At 42.2% G+C, this 17,116-nt stretch overlaps 1 protein-coding gene across 1 annotated transcript; it reads left to right on the top strand.

Moving 5' to 3' along the window:
• Positions 1-417: 417 nt before the first annotated feature.
• dnajc15 (DnaJ (Hsp40) homolog, subfamily C, member 15) lies at positions 418-16,330 on the top strand. Its single transcript, NM_001140811.2, is given in 6 exon segments — positions 418-556; positions 1,447-1,498; positions 13,037-13,110; positions 13,777-13,856; positions 14,223-14,293; positions 15,838-16,330. Coding segments are annotated over 6 exon segments (456 nt in total). The 5' UTR covers positions 418-448; the 3' UTR covers positions 15,909-16,330.
• The last annotated feature ends 786 nt before the right edge of the window (positions 16,331-17,116 follow it).

The following is a 17,116-nucleotide window of genomic DNA, read 5'->3' as shown; positions in this document are numbered from 1 at the left end:
CCCGCTATGAAAGTTTATCATAACCTTCTTTTTTTTACATTTTTTTTTTTTTACAACGGAAGCATAATCGGAAGCATAATCGTAATATATAAGTTTGAATTAGGCTACAGTAATAGTAATATATATATATATATATAACAGTAATAGCCTAATTAAAACTTTTTCAAAATCAATGTTAGACAAGAATACAAATCCCTTGGAGCAAATAGAAAATGTATTAGGCTACTGCCATCTATGCGAATTATCCCACTATGTAGCCTATATATGTTATAACATTTAATTCGTTTGTTTTTATGTGGTTCGTTGATTTATTTACATTTTCCAGATTTCCACAATATTGTGCAAGGTGGATCACCCGTTCGTTCTGTATTACGAAATGTTTTTTCAATTGACACTGGTTGTCCGCTCAGACGCTCCATAGTTGTGTCCTTCAAGTGATAGCGGCAGTATGGCAAATGCTGGTAGCAGGGTATCTATTGAAGGAGAAACTATGCGATATGCTGAATACAATTCTCAATCTAAAATCAGGAGTGAAACAGAAATCGACAAAAGACTTGTAAGTATATACGTTATTTTGTTGTTTGAATTTTTGGTGGATAACAAGCGCTGGTTATTTCACAGGCCTGCAGCTAAGATAGCTAGCTAGCTAATGCCAGAACCTTCTATTTACTAGCAATTAGCTGGTGGATAGTTACAGTACTAGCAACAGAAAGCAGATGTTGGTTGCCCATTACAGATGTCAATGGGACCAAGGTTGTGTCATCATGGTAATGAATCTAGCAATCGCCAGTAACATGAATGTCATATAACATGCTGTGATGTAATCAGTCGGCTGAGTGACTCAGGCTTGCAATGAAAACTGCGTTGATTCTTTTTTTCTTTTGACTGGTGGAAAAAGTACCCAATTGTCAGTACCCAATTGACTCAAGTAAAAGTCACCCAGTAAAGTACTACTTGAGTAAAAGTCTAAAAGTATACATAAGTATCAAAAGTAAAAGTAGAAATCATTTCAAATTCCTTATATTAAGCAAACCAGTCGGCACCATTTAATTTTTTTAAATTGTGTTTACGGATAGCTAAGTGCACACTCAGACAATTTCCAAACGAAGCTTGTGTGTTTAGTTTGTCCGCCAGATCAGAGGGAGTAGGGATGACTAGGGATGTTCTCTTGAAGTGCGTGAATTTAACAATTTTCCAGTCCTGCTAAGCATTAAAAAGATTTGTAGTGAATACTTTTGTGTGTCAGGCATAATCTATGGAGTAAAAAGTACATGATTTTCTTTAGGAATATAGTAAAGTAAAAGTATAAGTTGTCAAAAATATAAGTAGTAAAGTACAGATGCCCCCAAAAAACTACTTAAGTAGATCTTGAAATTATTTTTACTTAAGTATTTTACACCACTGTTGACTCTGGATTGTTGTATTGATGTTTTTCTGTATCTTCAGGGTGGTACTCTGATAGCGGTTGGCCTTGGTGTTGCTGCTGCAGGCTTTGCAGGTAAGAAATGGTAAACATAATATACACCTTGCTACAGTTTGTATGCCAGATAATGTGATATAACCAACGATTTTTGGTGTTAATTACAAGTTTGCCCATACAAACCGCTGCCATAAATTCTTTAACTAACCTGGTATTGGCGATACTCACTTCGTTCTCGACCGGCTCTATTCGATCTTATGTAGATAATTTGAAATTGTGTTTTTTACATTGGATAAAAGTAGAGACTCATAACTAGAAAATGGTATATCATACACTACAGTTGAGGAACAGTGGGAAAGTAATTCTGCTTTGAAAGTTGATAAACTTGTAACCACATTTTTGAGAAAATGGCCGTTGAATGTTTGGTACACCTACTGGAGAGTTCTTTGTCTACACCCATTTATCAGTGTTCACACCCTCTTAAGCCTTAGCCCTACCCATCTCTTTAAGGAAATACATGTGTTAAACAGTGTGTATGGTAGTGTACTAAACAGCCAAATATTTCAAGACTAAAGTCTTGTTAATACTACGTCTATCGACATGTCTGTAGACAGTTGTCGCAGTGACATCATGAACATTCTATAGTCATCCAACATCAAACTTGTCTATTACAATTGGCCCAGCGTCGTCCGGGTTAGGGAGGGTTTGGCCGGCAGGGATATCCTTGTCTCATCTAGCGACTCCTGTGGCGGGCCGGGCGCAGTGCACGCTGACCAGGTCGCTAGGTGTACGGTGTTTCCTCCGACACATTGGTGCGGCTGGCTTCCGGGTTGGATGTGCGTTGTGTCAAGAAGCAATGTGGCTTGGTTGGGTTGTGTTTCGGAGGACGCATGGCTCTCGACCTTCGCCTCTCCCGAGTCCGTATGGGAGTGGCAGCGATGAGACAAGACACTAACTGCTACCAATTGGATACCACGAAATTGGAGAGAAAAAGGGGTAAAAAAAGACTTGTCTATTAAAAAAGACGCGCTGCATGACATCAGCAGCCTGGTGGTCCAAAATAGCATCACTGCTGTAACACACCAATAAACCCATCCGTTAAAAAATGAATGTAGTATATGTCAGTCTAACAAATCAGGCAACTAAAGGCAACTTCGTAAACAATGTTTTTGTTCATTTCTAGCTTGTTAGCTAACATTAAGTTAGCTGGCTAGCCAGTTCAAATAATGCCAATTTCAGAGCTGAAACATCTTAACTTTATCTTATTTACAAGTTAATGATGAGCTAATTACAGATAATAGTTTACTGTTGTGAGTGTGACGAATTAAAAGCAGGGCATTCTACCGGAGAATTTTAGAACTTGGACACTGTCTCGTTGGCCTAACGTTACATCCTAATTTGACTTTGGTGCAGGTCATGTTGTTCTTCACATTACCATCTCTGGTAAACAGATTATTTCAAATAAAATCAACGTTTATTTGTCACATGCACAGGATACAGAAGGTGTAAACGGTATAGTGAAATGGTTACTTGCATAGGAGCTAGCTAACATTAGGCTATAACTAGCAAAGCAAATGGCTTTCTGAGATTCAAATACAGTTGAATTCGGAAGTTTACATACACCTTAGCCAAATACATTTAAACTCAGTTTCACTTTTCCTGACATTTAATCCTAGTAAAAATTCCCTGTTTTAGGTCAGTTAGGATCACCGCTTTATTTTAAGAATGTGAAATGTCAATAATAGTAGAGAAGGATTTCTTTCAGCTTTTATTTCTTTCATCACATTCCCAGTGGGTCAGAAGTTTACATGCACTCAATTAGTATTTGGTAGTATTGACTTTAAATTGTTTAACTTGGGTCAACATTTTGGGTAGCCTTCCACAAGCTTCCCACAATAAGTTGGGTGAATTTGGCCCATTCCTGCTGACAGAGCTGGTATAACTGAGTCAGGTTTGTAAGCCTCCTTGCTCGCACACACTTTTTCAGTTCTGCCCACAAATTTTCTATAGGGTTGAGGTCAGGGCTTTGTGATGGCCACTCCAATACCTTGACTTTGTTGTCCGTAAGCCATTTTGCCACAACTTTGGAAGTATGCTTGGGGTCATTGTCCATTTGGAAGAACCGTTTGCGACCAAGCTTTAACTTCCTGACTGATGTCTTGAGATATTGCTTCAATATATCCACATAATTTTCCTCCCTCATGATGCCATCTATTTTGTGACGTGCACCAGTCCCACCTGCAGCAAAGCACCCCCACAACATGATGCTGCCACCCTTGTGCTTCACAGTTGGGATGGTGTTCTTCGGCTTGCAAGCCCTTTTTCCTCCAAACATAACGATGGTCATTATGGCCAAACAGTTCTATTTTTGTTTTATCAGACCAGAGGACATTTCTCCAAAAAGTACGAGCTTTATCCCCATGTGCAGTTGCAAACCGTAGTCTGGCTTTTTTTAATGGTGGCGTTGGAGCAGTGGCTTCTTCCTTGCCGAGCGGCCTTTCAGATTTATGTCGATATAGGGCTCGTTTTACTGTGGATATAGATACTTTTGAACCTGTTTCCTCCATCATCTTCACAAGGTCCTTTGCTGCTGTTCTGGGATTAATTTGCACTTTTCGCACCCAAGTATGTTAATCTCTAGGAGACAGAACGCGTCTCCTTCCTGAGAGGTTTGACGGCTGCGTGGTCCCATGGTGTTTATACTTGCGTACTTTTGTTTGTACAGATGAATGTGGTCGTTCAGGCGTTTGGAAATTGCTCCCAAGGATGAACCAGACTTGTGGAGGTCTACAATTGTTTTGAGGTCTTGGCTGATTTCTTTACATTTTTCCATGATGTCAAGCAAAGAGGCACTGAGTTTGAAGGTAGGCCTTGAAATACATCCACAGGTACACCTCCAATTGACTCAAATGATGTCAATTAGGCTATCAGAAGCTTCTAAAGCCATGACATTTTCTAGAATTTTCCAAGCTGTTTAAAGGCACAGGTAACTTAGTGTATGTAAACTCCTGATGCACTGGAATTGTGATACAGATTATTTCACTTAATTCACTGTCTGTAAACAATTGTTGGAAAAATTACTTGTCATGCACAAAATAGATGTCCTAACCGACTTGCCAAAATTACAGTTTGTTAACAAGAAATTTGTAGAGTGGTTGAAAAACAAGTTTTAATGACTCCAACCTAAGTGTATGTAAACTTCCGACTTCAACTGTAATATTACTACACAGATCATACACGTGAAGTTAGCTAGCTAACAGTATGCTTTAACTTGCAATGAAAACAACTTTGACAAAATTAGAAATGTATAATATCAGAAAATGTAGCTAGCTAGAGTCTCTTACCTGTATACATGGATGAACACTTCTGTCACAGATGCCATGGTTGCCCTTAGTTTGAAGATGTAATCCGGAGACAGGTGTTTTATGCAACAGCCTTCTGTGTGTTCACATTGACTCCCTCCTCGTATTTGTAATCAAATACCAGAATTTTCTTAATCTCCTTAGCGATCATACTCTGCGATCATACTCTGCGATCATACTCTGCGATCATACTCCGAGCATTCCACTGATTTTTAGAACTCGGTCAACTTCTTCCGTGACAACAACACTTGATCACCATTTCATACGACTGTCTGGTTCAATGAAAATGTTTTTACCTAAGTCAGGGATTTCCTCATTGTCTGATTCATTTTCAGAGTCAGAGATAGTCAGCATGGCACGATTGTCATCCAGAACAGTGGTTCTCATCCAGGTCCTGGGGATCCAAAGGGGTGCACATTTTTGTTTTTGCCCTAGCACCACACACCTGTTTCAAATCATCAAAGCCTTTTGATGAGTCGATAATTTGAATCAGCTGTGTAGTGCTACATAAAAAAAACAAAAATGTGCAGCCCTTTGGGTCCCCAGGACCAGGATTGAGAACCAGTGCTCTAGAAATTGGAGCGCATTAGCAACACCTTTGCAGTTCTTCGTGATATCTTTCAAAAAAGCTGCATTAGAAAGACTTACCAACACATTCTGACCAGCTCATGTTATAGACAGAAGCATGCTACATGGCAGACCAATCCAAACTCCTCTCTCGGCATGTCCACCCCATCAATAACCTCAGCAAATTATGGCTAGCGGGGAGGTCATAATTTAACAATTTTATTCGCTTGTACAGATGGCATACAACTTTTTGTTGTTAAGGCTCGTGAAAGTTCACATGTTCCAGAAGCCATTTCTACCCCAAAAATGCATTTCGATTTTTTAAAAATGCTTACGTTCAAATGTCTCGCCTGTGAAGTAGTGACGTGCAACATATGCCTAGTTTCCTGAAACAAGTCACAAATGTCAGTGTACAGTTACAGGTGGTAAATCCATGTTTTGTACTGCAAGAGACAGTTCGTCACCATCTTAGCTGCACACATCTAGCATTTCACAGCATTTTGCAGGAACTAATTGTTTCTATGCAACACTATGCATATGAGGCCATTATCAGCATTGGTACAAGAATGAGGCAAGAGGCATATCTCACTTGATACAAAACATGGATTTACTATCTTTCTGAGTTTTCTCTGGTGTTTGTAGAACCACCTGCAACTATACACATGTATAAGATAAGTTTCTCCAGAATCAACATTGAAGAGAGTACCGCCAATACCAGGTTAGTTGAAGAATTTATTGCAGCGGTTTGTATGGACAAACCTCTAACGTCCAGTAATGGACACCCAAAATCTTTGTACGCCAGATAATGTGATATAACCAATCACACATCCATGTTATTTAGAAAGTTAGATGTCTTACAAAACAGTATATTATGATCTTCCTGTCATTCTGTACAGTGATAATGGTGCTATCGGGTTGCAGGGCGCACTATGCCATTATCAGCATTGGTACAAGAATGTCAGTCAGCACAGCCGTTTTGTATAGTGGTTAATAGTAAGGCAGTGTGTGGTCTGCCAGTTGCCACAGAGTTCGGGTAATGTGAGGTCAGTGATAGTTGTTGTGGCGGCTTTGAGGAACAGCACAGTCTAATTATCCTCTCAATGTAAATGGAAAGGCCAGCAGCAGGCCATCCGTGCACGTGCGTGTGTGCGGTCCCTCCACAGTTGATGGACTTTCAGCTTTGTAGTTTTAGGAAAACAGAACTTCCAGGCAGCCTGGAGGTGGAGTAGTGGATTTACACCACCCACTCAGAACATGTCAGTCATCAGGTTATAAATAATGCCCTGATTACTCCCTGAGCTTAGCAGCATGGCTCTCATACATGACTGAGTGGTTTTGTGTTTTTCTCTTGGAAACCAGCTCCTCCAGAGGGGTTTCTGCTAGCTTCTTGTGTGTGTGGACTTTATAAACAGAGAATGTTTGGCAGGGTCTAGATGCTGACTGGCTCTATGTGGGTTTGGAGAGTGACTGCAGCTTACCAACACAAACACTGACCCAGTACACACTGACGATACACACACACACTCCGATACATGTTATACATAGACGACCAGTAGAGGTCGATCGATTAATCGGAATGGGCGATTAATTAGGGCCGATTTCAAGTTTTCATAACAATCGGAAATCGGTATTTTTGGACGCCGATTTTAATTGTTTTATTTTTTATTTAGTTATTTTAATTTTTTTAGACCTTTTATTTAACTAGGCAAGTCAGTTAAGAACACATTCTTATTTTCAATGACGGCCTAGGAACGGTGGGTTAAGTGCCTTGTTCAGGGGCAGAACGACAGATTTTTACCTTGTCAGCTCAGGAATTCAATCTTGCAACCTTACGGTTAACTAGTCCAACGCTCTAACCACCTGCTTTACATTGCACTCCACGAGGTTACGCGAATGCAGTAAGAAGCTAAGTTGCTAGCATTAAACTTATCTTATAAAAAACAATCAATCAATCATAATCACTAGTTAACTACACATGGTTGATGATATTACTAGTTTATCTAGCCTATCCTGCGTTGCATATAATCACTTAGGTACACGTTGCTCCAACCATAAACATCAATGCCTTTCTTAAAATCAATACACAAGTATATACACTGCTCAAAAAAATTAAGGGAACACTAAAATAACATCCTAGATCTGAATGAAATAATCTTATTAAATACTTTTTTCTTTACATAGTTGAATGTGCTGACAACAAAATCACACAAAAATAATCAATGGTAATCCAATTTATCAACCCATGGAGGTCTGGATTTGGAGTCACACTCAAAATTAAAGTGGAAAACCACACTACAGGCTGATCCAACTTTGATGTAATGTCCTTAACCTGTTATGGCTAGGGGGCAGTATTTTCACGGACGGATAAAAACGTATCGGATTTAATCTGATTAGTACTCCTGCCCAGAAACTAGAATATGCATATAATTATTAGCTTTGGATAGAAAACACTCCAAAGTTTCTAAAACTGTTTGAATGGTGTCTGTGAGTATAACAGAACTCATTTGGCAGGCCAAAACCTGAGAAGATTCTGTACAGGAAGTACCCTGTCTGACCATTTCTTGGCCTTGTTGATTATCTCTATCAATTACAGGGGATCTCTGCTCTTACGTGACACTTTCTACGGCTCACATGGTCTCTCAGAAGGCGGCAAAATGCTGAATCGTGGCTTTGCAGGCTCTGGCTGAAAAAAAGTAGCGCGTTTGGATAGTGGCTGGTTACAGTACTGTGAGACTCAGGCTCGTGCCCGCGTCGACCGAAAGCTTTGTTTTCTTTCCTCTGTTTAGCTAAATGGAGATTCCCGGTCGGAATATTATCGCTTTTTTACGAGAAAAATGGCATAAAAATGGATTTTAAACAGCGGTTGACATGCTTCGAAGTACGGTAATGGAGTATTTAGAAATCTTTTGTCACGAATTGTGCCATGCTCGCGACCCTGATTTATCATTTCGGATAGTGTCTTGGAACGCACGAACAAAACGCCGCAATTTGGATATAACGATGGATTATTTTGGACCAAACCAACATTTGTTATTGAAGTAGAAGTCCTGGGAGTGCATTCTGACGAAGACAACAAAGGTAATGAAACTTTTGTAATAGTAAATCGGAGTTTGATCAGGGCTGAACTTGGTCGGTGTCTAAATGGCTAGCCGTGATGGCTGGGCTATCTACTGAGAATATTGCAAAATGTGCTTTCACCGAAAAGCTATTTTAAAATCGGACATATCGAGTGCATAGAGGAGTTCTGTATCTATAATTCTTAAAATAATTTATGTTTTTTGTGAACGTTTATCGTGAGTAATTTAGTAAATTCACCGGATGTTTGCGGGGGGTATGCTAGTTCTGAACGTCACATGCTAATGTAAAAAAGCTGGTTTTTGATATAAATATGAACTTGATTGAACAAAACATGCATGCATTGTATAACATAATGTCCTAGGGTTGTCATCTGATGAAGATCATCAAAGGTTAGTGCGCATTTAGCTGTGGTTTTGTTTTTTGTGACATTATATACTAGCTTGAAAAATGGGTGTCTGATTATTTCTGGCTGGGTACTCTGCTGACATAATCTAATGTTTTGCTTTCGTTGTAAAGCCTTTTTGGAATCGGACAGTGTGGTTAGATTAACGAGATTCTTGTCTTTAAAATGCTGTAAAATAGTCATATGTTTGAAAAATTGAAGTTTTTCGGATTTTAGAGGAATTTGTATTTCGCTATCATTGGATATTGGAGCAGGTGTTCCGCTAGCGGAACGTCTAGATGTAAGAGGTTAAAACAAGTCAAAATGAGGCTCAGTAGTGTGTGTGTGGTCTCCACGAGCCTGTATGACCTCCCTACAACGCCTGGGCATGCTCCTGATGAGGTGGCGGATGGTCTCCTGAGGGATCTCCTCCCAGACCTGGACTAAAGCATCCGCCAACTACTGGACAGTCTGTGGAGCAACGTGGCGTTGATGGTTGGAGCGAGACATGATGTCCCAGATGTGCTCAATTGGATTCAGGTCTGGGGAACGGGTGGGCCAGTCCATAGCATCAATGCCTTCCTCTTGCAGGAACTGCTGACACACTCCAGCCACATGAGGTCTAGCATTGTCTTGCATTAGGAGGAACCCAGGGCCAACCGCACCAGCATATGGTCTCACAAGGGGTCTGAGGATCTCATCTCGGTACCTAATGGCAGTCAGGCTACCTCTGGCGAGCACATGGAGGGCTGTGCGGCCCCCCAAAGAAATGCCACCCCACACCATGACTGACCCACCGCCAAACCGGTCATGCTGGAGGATGTTGCAGGCAGCAGAACGTTCTCCACGGTGTCTCCAGACTCCGTCACGTCTGTCACGTGCTCAGTGTGAACCTGCTTTCATCTGTGAAGAGCACAGGGCGCCAGTGGCGAATTTGCCAATCTTGGTGTTCTCTCGCAAATGCCAAATGTCCTGCACGGTGTTGGGCTGTAAGCACAACCCCCACCTGTGGATGTCGGGCCCTCATACCACCCTCATGGACTCTGTTTCTGACCGTTTGAGCAGACACATGCACATTTGTGGCCTGCTGGAGGTCATTTTGCAGGGCTCTGGCTGTGCTCCTCCTCGCACAAAAGCCGAGGTAGCGGTCCTGCTGCTGGGTTGTTGCCCTCCTACGGCCTCCTCCACGTCTCCTGATGTACTGGCCTGTCTCCTGGTAGTGCCTCCATGCTCTGGACACTACGCTGACAGACACAGCAAACCTTCTTGCCACAGCTCGCATTGATGTGCCATCCTGGATGAGCTGCACTACCTGAGCCACTTGTGCGGGTTGTAGACTCCGTCTCATGCTACCACTAGAGTGAAAGCACCGCCAGCATTCAAAAGTGACCAAAACATCAGCCAGGAAGCATAGGAACTGAGAAGTGGTCTGTGGTCACCACCTGCAGAACCACTCCTTTATTGGGGGTGTCTTGCTAATTGGCTATAATTTCCACCTGTTGTCTATTCCATTTGCACAACAGCATGTGAAATTTATTGTCAATCAGTGTTGCTTCCTAAGTGGACAGTTTGATTTCACAGAAGTGTGATTGACTTGGAGTTACATTGTGTTGTTTAAGTGTTCCCTTTTTTTTGAGCAGTGTATATTTAAACCTGCATATTTAGCTAAAAGAAATCCAGGTTAGCAGGCAATATTAACCAGGTGAAATTGTGTCATTTTGCGTTCATTGCACGCAGTCAGTGTATATGCAACAGTTTGGGTCGCCTGGCTCGTTGCGAACTAACTTGCCAGAATTTTATGTAATTATGACATAACATTGAAGATTGTGCAATGTAACAGGAATAACGTTTTGTTTTCGAGATGATAGTTTCCGGATTCGACCATATTAATTACCTAAGGCTCGTATTTCTGTGTGTTATTATGTTATAATTAAGTCTATGATTTGATAGAGCAGTCTGACTGAGCGATGGTAGGCAGCAGCAGGCTCGTAAGCATTCATTCAAAATAGCACTTTCGTGCGTTTTGCCAGCAGCTCTTCGCAATGCTTCAAGCATTGCGCTGTTTATGACTTCAAGCCTGTCAACTCCCGAGATTAGGCTGGTGTAACCGATGTGAAATGGCTCGCTAGTTAGCGGGGTGCGCGCTAATAGCGTTTCAAACGCCACTCACTCTGAGACTTGGACTAGTTGTTTCCCCTTCCTCTACGTGGGTAACGCTGCTTCGAGGGTGGCTGTTGTCGATGTGTTCCTGGTTTGAGCCCAGATAGGAGCGAAGAGAGGGACGGAAGCTATACTGTTACACTGGCAAGACTAAAGTGCCTATAAGAACATCCAATAGTCAAAGGTATATGAAATACAAATCGTATAGAGAGAAATAGTCCTATAATTCCTATAATATCTACAACCTAAAACATCTTACCTGGGAATATTGAAGACTCATGTTAAAAGGAACCACCAGCTTTCATATGTTCTGAGCAAGGAACTTAAACGTTAGCTTTTTTACATATTGCACTTTTAGTTTCTTCTCCAACACTTTGTTTTTGCATTATTTAAACCAAATTGAACATGTTTCATTATTTATTTGAGTCCTCCAATAATCGGTATCGGTATCGGCGTTGAAAAATCATAATCGGTTGACCTCTAGCGACCAGTCCTTATAGCGTTTAGGCGTACCCTTATCCTACTCATCCTCTGTTCCTCTGGTGATGTAGAGGTTAACCCAGGCCCTGTAGCCCCCAGGCGCTATCATTTGTTGACTTCTGTAACTGTAAAAGCCTTGGTTTCATGCCTGTTAACATCAGAAGCCGTCTTCCTAAGTTTGTTTTCTTCCTAAGTTTGCCTGTTGTCCAGACCAGTCTCTATGGGGGTGCCACAGGGTTCTATTCTCTAGCCGACTCTTTTCTCTGTATACATCAATGATGTCGCTCTTGCTGCTGGTGATTCTCTGATCCACCTCTACGCAGACGACACCATTCTGTATACTGCTGGCCCTTCTTTGGACACTGTGTTAACTAACCTCCAGACGAGTTTCAATGCCATACAACACTCCTTCCGTGGCCTCCAACTGCTCTTAAATGCAAGTAAAATTAAATGCATACTCTTCAACCGATCGCTGCCCACGCCCGCCCGCCCGCCCGTCTAGCATCACTATTCTGGATGGTTCTGACTTTGAATATGTAGACAACTACAAATACCTAGGTGTCTGGTTAGACTGTAAACTCTCCTTCCAGACTCATATTAAACATCTCCAATCAAAATTAAATCTAGAATCGGCTTCCCATTTCACAACAAATTATCATTTCACTCATGCTGCCAAACATACCCTCGTAAAACTGACTATCCTACCGATCCTTGACTTCGGCGATGTCATTTACAAAATAGCCTCCAACACTCTACTCAGACTACATCCAATTTGCAATGACAGTGCCATCCGTTTTGTCAACAAAGCACCATATACTACCCACCACTGCGACCTGTATGTTCTCATTGGCTGGCCCTCGCTTCATATTCGTCTCCAAACCCACTGACTCCAGGTTATCTTCAAGTCTTTGCTATGTAAAGCCCCGCCTTATCTCAGCTCACTGGTCACCATAGCAGCACCCACCCGTAGCACGTGCTCCAGCAGGTATATTTCACTGGTCATCCTCAACGCCAACTCCTCCTTTGGCTACCTTTCCTTCCAGTTCTCTGCTGCCAATGACAGGAACGAATAGCAATAATCACTAAAGCTGGAGTCTTATATTTCCCTCACTAACTTTAAGCATCAGCTGTCAGAGCAGCTTACTGATCATTGCACCTATACACAACCCATCTGTAAATAGCCAATCAAACTACCTCATCCCCATATTGTTATTTATTTTTTTGCTCCTTTGCACCCCAGTATCTCTACTTGCACATTCATCTTCTGCACATCTATCACTCCAGTGTTTTAATTGCTAAATTGTAATTATTTCACCACTATGGCCTATTTATTGCCTTACCTCCCTAATCTTACTACATTTGCACACACTGTATATACATTTTTGTATTGTGTTATTGACTGTACGTTTGTTTATTCCATGTGTAACTCTGTTTTGTTGTGTCGCACTGCTTTGCTTTATCTTGGCCAGGTCGCAGTTGTAAATAAAGGTGAAATTAAAAACATAAATACAGGACAAGAACATAACTGTGGTGACCAGTGGAAAGGGGTCTGTGTGTGTAGGAAAATAAATAAGTACTGTGTTTCAGGTCGTTATGCCTTCCAGTTGTGGAAGCCTCTAGGACAAGTCCTGTCACAGACTGCTAAGAAGATGCCCACCTCTGTAAGTAACCCACTAACTTGGTTATGTGGTTCATCACAATCCTAAGAGGAGATGAAAACGTGTCTAACCATGTAGACCTATGTTTTTTTTGGGCAACTTCTAATGAACTCCAACTGATTGTTAGTATGTCTTGGTACACTGTATTCTGAAACTATGCATGATCAACGATGACACCCACTGCTTTTGCCAAAACTCTCCCACCACCCTACAGACGCATATTTGCAAATCTGGGGGATTCATGTATTGCCCCATCAGATAGTCACCAAGCACCAATGTTTGTGGTGTAGTACTTATTCCACTCACTGTCTGTAGGGTGGGTAGTTGGTGGACTGACTCATGGTCTTCAGTTCCCCCTGCTGCACCTGAGTTATGGCTCCACAGACCAAAGGCTCCACATCAGGTTCCCAGACAGGGTGATGCACCCACTGCCCTCTTTCACCACTGTGTGTGTGTGTGAATAAAGCAGTGTGTGACGTGAGATGGATGAGTGATCAGACCTCACACTGTGCGTGTGTCTGGCAGTTTCTCCCAGTGTGTACTGTGAGGCAGTGCTTGACCGAAGGGAGTTAATGAACCCTATGTACCACAGAATGCACTTCCACCCTTCTTACTCAATTTCTAGGTGTGTGTGTGTACTTTCAGTACTAACATCTCTTCTCTCTCCAGGCCTTCTCATCACACTACTATAAAGGAGGGTTTGACCAGAAGATGACTAAGCGAGAAGCCAGCCTCATACTTGGTATCAGGTAAGACTGGCGGAAGTATGTATGTGTGTGTGTGTGTGTGTCATGCTCGCCTGTTTGTGCGGGTGTGTACCCAATGTTTTATTTCAGTCTGTGTTCATGCTAAGGATGTGTTTGATTTCTGTGTCTTTGATGGGTTTATATTAGTCATCGCTCTTCCTTGTTTAGTTACATTTCACACTGTCAATCACATTAGGGAGAAGAGAACACCTGAATAGTTTAGTGGTCAGAAGAACTCGATGTTCTTACTGCAACTTGTGAATGTGATTTGACCACTAGATGGTGCTGTAATCCTGTGCTAAATCTGTGTAGCTCTATGTTGTTCATTCTTCTAATCCCAATCCTGTATCTCTTCCCCCCCCCCCATAGCCCGACCAGCACCAAGTCCAAGGTGAGAGATGCCCACCGGAGGATCATGGTCCTCAACCACCCAGATAAAGGTCAGTTGGCAGTTTAATCCCAATTTACTGGACATGAGAAAAAACAGATTGGAGACAACTGAGTGAATTATACAGTGATGATCTCCTATTACTGGTTCTTGTGTGAACAGCATATCACCTGTCTTTATTGAACCCATATACAAGGTGTTTTTTCCAGCGTCAGGCTTGTGCACTCGCCCCAACTGTCCTCTATCAAGGTTAATGGCCTCCCTTGGTCTCCCTCTCCTGAGAGGTGTGTACACACACACACATAAAGTCACACACATACACAGCAGCTAGTTTTACACACTCATCCACACTGTGTTTTTCCCTCTCCTGAGAGGAATACACACACACGCACACACACACAGTGTGCAGTTTTTACTCAGTGTGAAATGAGAAATGGCCTGTGGGATTCCTCTCTGACTGGGCGATAAGGGCTGAGGTGACAGCGAGGAGTTAGAGAGAAGGCAGGAGAGGGACAAAGAATAAATAGGGGATGAAATATGGGGCTACAAACTCAATAGGGTCACCTGTAAGAACATCCATCAATTCTGTCATCCTTGGATATGGCTTTTTGTGTTCTGTTTCAGGAGGCAGCACAGTATCTATTATAGTTAATTTTCATGTGTTTGGTTACTGGGACATCGATGGAGAAGAGAGGGTAATAACCCACAGCTTGTCAGGTGGGTCTGGGCAGGAAAGAGTGGACCGATTCCTGGTCAGAGTAATGGATTGGAATGATTGGCTAATTACCTCTCATTATTTCCTGTATTTAAGCCAATAAGTTCCAGTGAGCAAGATGATGAGATTTCAGAAAGGGAATCAGACTGCTCTCTATTTCTGCCTCTCTAGGCCTCTAGCCCTGTTTTTAGTATCTTTCCTTCCCTGTGAGTGTGCTGAAGGCCGTGCCGTGCCGGCTCTGTGTTTGTCAGTGACTGATTAGCAGACTAGTTGAGGCCTTCGTCAGGCCCTGCTCTCTGTCACTGCAAACAGTAACACTCTCATTTATTACCCTAAACACACACACACAGTACTGCTTCTGCTGACACAAAACACACCACCTGGGGGGGGTAGTGTCACACAGCAGACTACTACTCCCAGGATGCTGTACTCATTGACCCTGTGAGCTGAGCAGACCACTCTGCCTCAGGACACAGATATATCTCTATATGTTTTCAGAGCAGCGTGGTGGGGGTAGGAGACGAGGAGAGGAAGTCACTTTAGACTATTAGTATGCGACCCAACCTCAGTTTGTGCTAGCTCAGCATACACCCATTTCCTGTGCTCCATAGTGATTAGTGTTCCACCGGGTGTTAAAGCACTATATAAGGTGATTGGGTGTGACTGAGACTACTGAAGTCCTCTACTTCTGACAGTAGATGTCACCGAGGTTTTTTTATGTCTGGGGAAACGGCTTGCATGCCATGTGTAGACTGTGTTATATTGTTCTCACCTGGAATGGATAGAGGGGTGAGAGATGGAATGGGGGGGAACAAAGGGAGGAAAAAAGAGGATGAAACAGACGAGCATTGATGAGAAGCGGATGTGTGTTCTCTCTCCAGGTGGATCTCCTTACATGGCCGCCAAGATCAACGAGGCCAAGGACCTACTGGATAAAGACCAACGCCGCTGATTAAAAACTACAGCCCCCATCACCCCTCTGACCTCCTGGACTACAGTATACTACAGATCTATTTATTCCAGCCCTAAGACATTACCATCCTCAGAGACTATTCTGAAACCTTTCCTGAACAAGGATATCTTTCAAGTTGAAGGTCACCTGTAGTTATACAGAAGTCAACATGTCTACTGTAGTCTGTTGTAAATACACTGTACCATAAGATACAAGATAATAATATTCCATAGAATAACAAATTAAAACATTTCTGTTACCTTTTTATTCCTCTGTGTGGTAAAGACATTTATGGCCACTGTGAGATTAAGTCTATGAATTGACAACACACTGTGACAGACACCAAGCCTAGCTGAGCAGTGTGTGAATAACGCGGTTAGTCATTTATCAAAGTTTGCTGAATAAAGCATTTTCTGTAATGGTAATCAATGACTCATTATTGTGATTCTGTGATTAGTCCCTTTCCTCTGCGCTGAGATGCCATTGTAGTAAATTACTAACAGTGCTGCAGCATCTGCAGGTGCTGATGAGAGAGGGAACATTGGGTAAGAGCTGTTTTTGAAGCTCCAGCAGTGAGCTGTGACACTTTACTTTTTAAGTGAGCCATTTCACCAGCAGCCTGCAGTAGTTTTTTCCACATGTCTAAGAGGAAGGCTAGACAGCCATGTAATCTGCACCATGTTGCACATGCCTTTATTCCAGCATGCTTTAGCTAGACATCATTAAAATACACTTCATTCTGGTAGAATGCAGTTCCCAAATGATGTTCTAGTGAACCATGTCAGTCTCTGTTGGAAAGCTATTGATTATCATGTAGAGCAGGGATGGGCAACTTTTATGGCGGTGGCGCCACAAAAAAAAACTACCTCGTATTTTTGTTGGTCCGTGGGCCTACAAAACGGGTCCGCCAGTTACCCATCCCTGATGTAGAGGGTAAGTGTGTCAGGTGTGTGGTAGTGTATGCACTGTTCGTGTGTTGCTGTAGTACATGTAGTAGAGTTAAAATGGTTATTCCATCAAACTTCAAATTATTAGAATAGTACACAACGCAGAACAGAACAACCAGGTGGCCAAAGCCCGCGAACAAGAATATTCCAATTTCAGACAGAAGGGGAGAGTCAGATGCTATGTTCGCCAGGAACTTTACTTTTGGTCTCTATTTTTAATTGTTGCGCTACTGGTGCTGCCTGTTGATGTTAGGTGGGCAG

The sequence above is a fragment of the Salmo salar genome, chromosome 21, assembly GCF_965601325.2.
Source record: "Salmo salar chromosome 21, fSalSal1, whole genome shotgun sequence".
Classification (NCBI taxonomy): domain Eukaryota; kingdom Metazoa; phylum Chordata; class Actinopteri; order Salmoniformes; family Salmonidae; genus Salmo; species Salmo salar.
This window is presented reverse-complemented; position numbering and strand designations above follow the sequence as displayed.